The sequence below is a fragment of the Oratosquilla oratoria genome, chromosome 17 (genome assembly GCF_046742065.1).
Source record: "Oratosquilla oratoria isolate Oo_2021 chromosome 17, ASM4674206v1, whole genome shotgun sequence".
Taxonomy (NCBI): Eukaryota; Metazoa; Arthropoda; class Malacostraca; order Stomatopoda; family Squillidae; genus Oratosquilla; species Oratosquilla oratoria.
In genome coordinates, this window is record NC_134793.1 from 4,129,730 (window position 1) to 4,132,229 (window position 2,500).

Below are 2,500 nucleotides of genomic sequence, written 5' to 3' on the forward strand. Positions count from 1 at the left end.
ATGGAGTAGACATAGTAACAATTATAATGAGCGCGAAAACAATTGATTGTTTTGAGAGAAGATTAGATAAATCTATAGAAAGTGATGAAAGGTGGTAAAGGACATGGAACTGCCTACTGTAGGCTTTATGACCTCTTGCAATCTCCTCCATTATCATGTTCTTATGTTCTTCAATCAATCAGAGAACAAATAGCCCTATATCAATTGTTATGAGTGACTGCACACCTTACACTGGCAAATGCTACTTACCCTGACAGTTCAAACACCAAAGAAAAATATCAAAATTTTGAGTTCAGTTAAATGCGTCCTTATGTAAGCTTCTCCACCATTTTTTTAATGCTCAGAAAAGCCAAGGTATTTTTTGGTAATGGAGACAATCAAACTTCATTTCTTATATCCGTGGACTACATAATAATTTGCAACATCTTAGGCAACTTTCTATAATGATTTCTTGCTGCTAATATAATAACTCAAAGACATAGCAAGTTCATTATTTGCAAATGTGTATTTGCCCTTTTCGAAAAATGCACTACAAGCAAAAAATAAATCTTCACGACCATATACCAATTAGTAAGTAATTCATAATTGTCACTGATTTTTCAGTTAGCATTACTAGTATTTCTCACTCCAATTAACTCTTCAAGAAATTTGTTGACTTGAAGAAAAAAAAATCCTTGGAATAGGTTGACACAGGGAGTAAATTTGAGGTACATTCTAGGAAGTGGTTTTGGGTGTAGGACCTCGTATGAAAGTGGTACACATTGTACTTAGAATCAAAGCTTCAGCAAAGGTCTGGCTTCTATTGCAGGGGCTTCAGCAAGTGTCGCTGCGGGCTTTTCACCAACCAAAGCTTCGGAGAGTTCATGCTCTACGAAATGCCCGGTATCGACGTTGGCAGGTAAGTGTACTCGAATCCTTAACATAGAAAATGTCAGAAAGATTCGTATATCAATTGTCTAATTTTGATGAAAGACCTCAGGTTGAAGGTTTTATTATCAACTCTTTTATTATTATCCATATTATCTTATTTAGCCAAAGATAACCAATTGACAACCGATAGATCTAAACGTATTCATCATCCGGACTGTAGAGCTAAATTAACAATTTTCAAGAGCCAGGGCTTTTGCCAAAATATAGAAAAAAAAAATCAAAAAAGTTTTTGTATCCTAAAACACTTTATTTTATTTTCCCCAGCTGCGACGCCCACTTCCAGTGCAAGACCCTGTGCGAAAAAGAATTCAGAGAATTGACCAACAACGGCGACATCTACACCGTGATGGAAGACGGCATCACCACCATCGGACAGTTCCTGTGCCAGGAACTTTACGAAGGGAAGATCGACAACGAGTACGTGTATAACTACTACGAGCTGTGCAGTGGACCCTGGGAGTTCACGGAACAACAGAGCCAGGAGACTCTTTGCTGCCGAAATTGGGAACAGTACCCCTGTTCTACCCGATAGAAAGCCACCAGCCTTTACATCTAGAACTTCTGTCGCATTCCAGGCATTTGCTCCTTCATTTCCCATTGTATATTGAAGATCAGATGACATATTTTCCAAAACCTGTTTCCTCATGAAACAACATTGCCTAATTCTGAGAGGAGCGTCATGAGAGTTGACATGCCAACTACTCGGCAGAAGTTGAATGTATCTGCTCAATATATTTTTAGAATCCAATGTAATGTGGTTTCTATTTATACATGGTCAAATAAGATTAAAATATTACCATTATTGAAAACCTAAAGGAAAAATATTTATATTATACAACAGTGATGAGGCAAATTAGCGAGGAAAAATTTGGAAAGATTGTTTTATAGTGGCGTTGAGTGATCTCAATGCCATAGATGGACATGAGCCATTAGATAAGGTAATAGGGATGTATGGTGTGACAGAAAGAAACGAAAATAGAGAGATGTAAGAGATATGTATTTAAAGAGAAATTATGACAGCAAATAGTGTTTGAAGAGAAAGATACACATAAAAATACATGGGCTAAGGTGATTGATGAAATGATTAGAGAGGTTCTGGTTCATGAATGATGTTAGAAAGAAGAAGCAATGGAATGTCTGATCATCATCTGGTGGAGGGGATATTGAGAGTAGATGTAAGATGTAGGAAACAGTAAGAGGAAAGGTGTCAGAAATGTGTTTAGAGTAAACTGAGTGAGAATGGCAAAGAGAATGAATACTAGACAAAACTGGGAGATGTATTGAATATAGTGAGAAGTGGAGGGGATAGTGAGAGTAGATGTAAGATGTAGGAAACAGTAAGAGGAAAGGTGTCAGAAATGTGTTTAGAGTAAACTGAGTAAGAATGGCAAAGGGGATGAACTCTAGACAAAACTGAGAGATGTATTAATAATGAGAAGTTGGTAGTAGGAGTAGAATAAGACTGGGTGCTTATTTCAGGAAATAATTACGAAAATGTGAGAAAAAAAATGTGTGCGATAAGAATGAGTGTCGACAGAGTGAAGGGTAGTCAATGATGGAATTGGGAGGT

General features: G+C 37.0%; 1 protein-coding gene across 3 annotated transcripts in view; it reads left to right on the forward strand.

The window, feature by feature from the left end:
• LOC143034343 (uncharacterized) overlaps positions 1-1,678 on the forward strand; it is a 24,489-nt gene extending 22,811 nt beyond the window's left edge. For all 3 annotated transcript variants that reach the window (XM_076200280.1, XM_076200279.1, XM_076200281.1), the window contains exons 3-4: positions 809-898; positions 1,195-1,678. In XM_076200280.1, the coding sequence (XP_076056395.1) occupies positions 809-898; positions 1,195-1,462 (358 nt within the window). In that variant the 3' untranslated portion in view covers positions 1,463-1,678. The remainder of the gene's footprint in view (positions 1-808; positions 899-1,194) is intronic.
• The last annotated feature ends 822 nt before the right edge of the window (positions 1,679-2,500 follow it).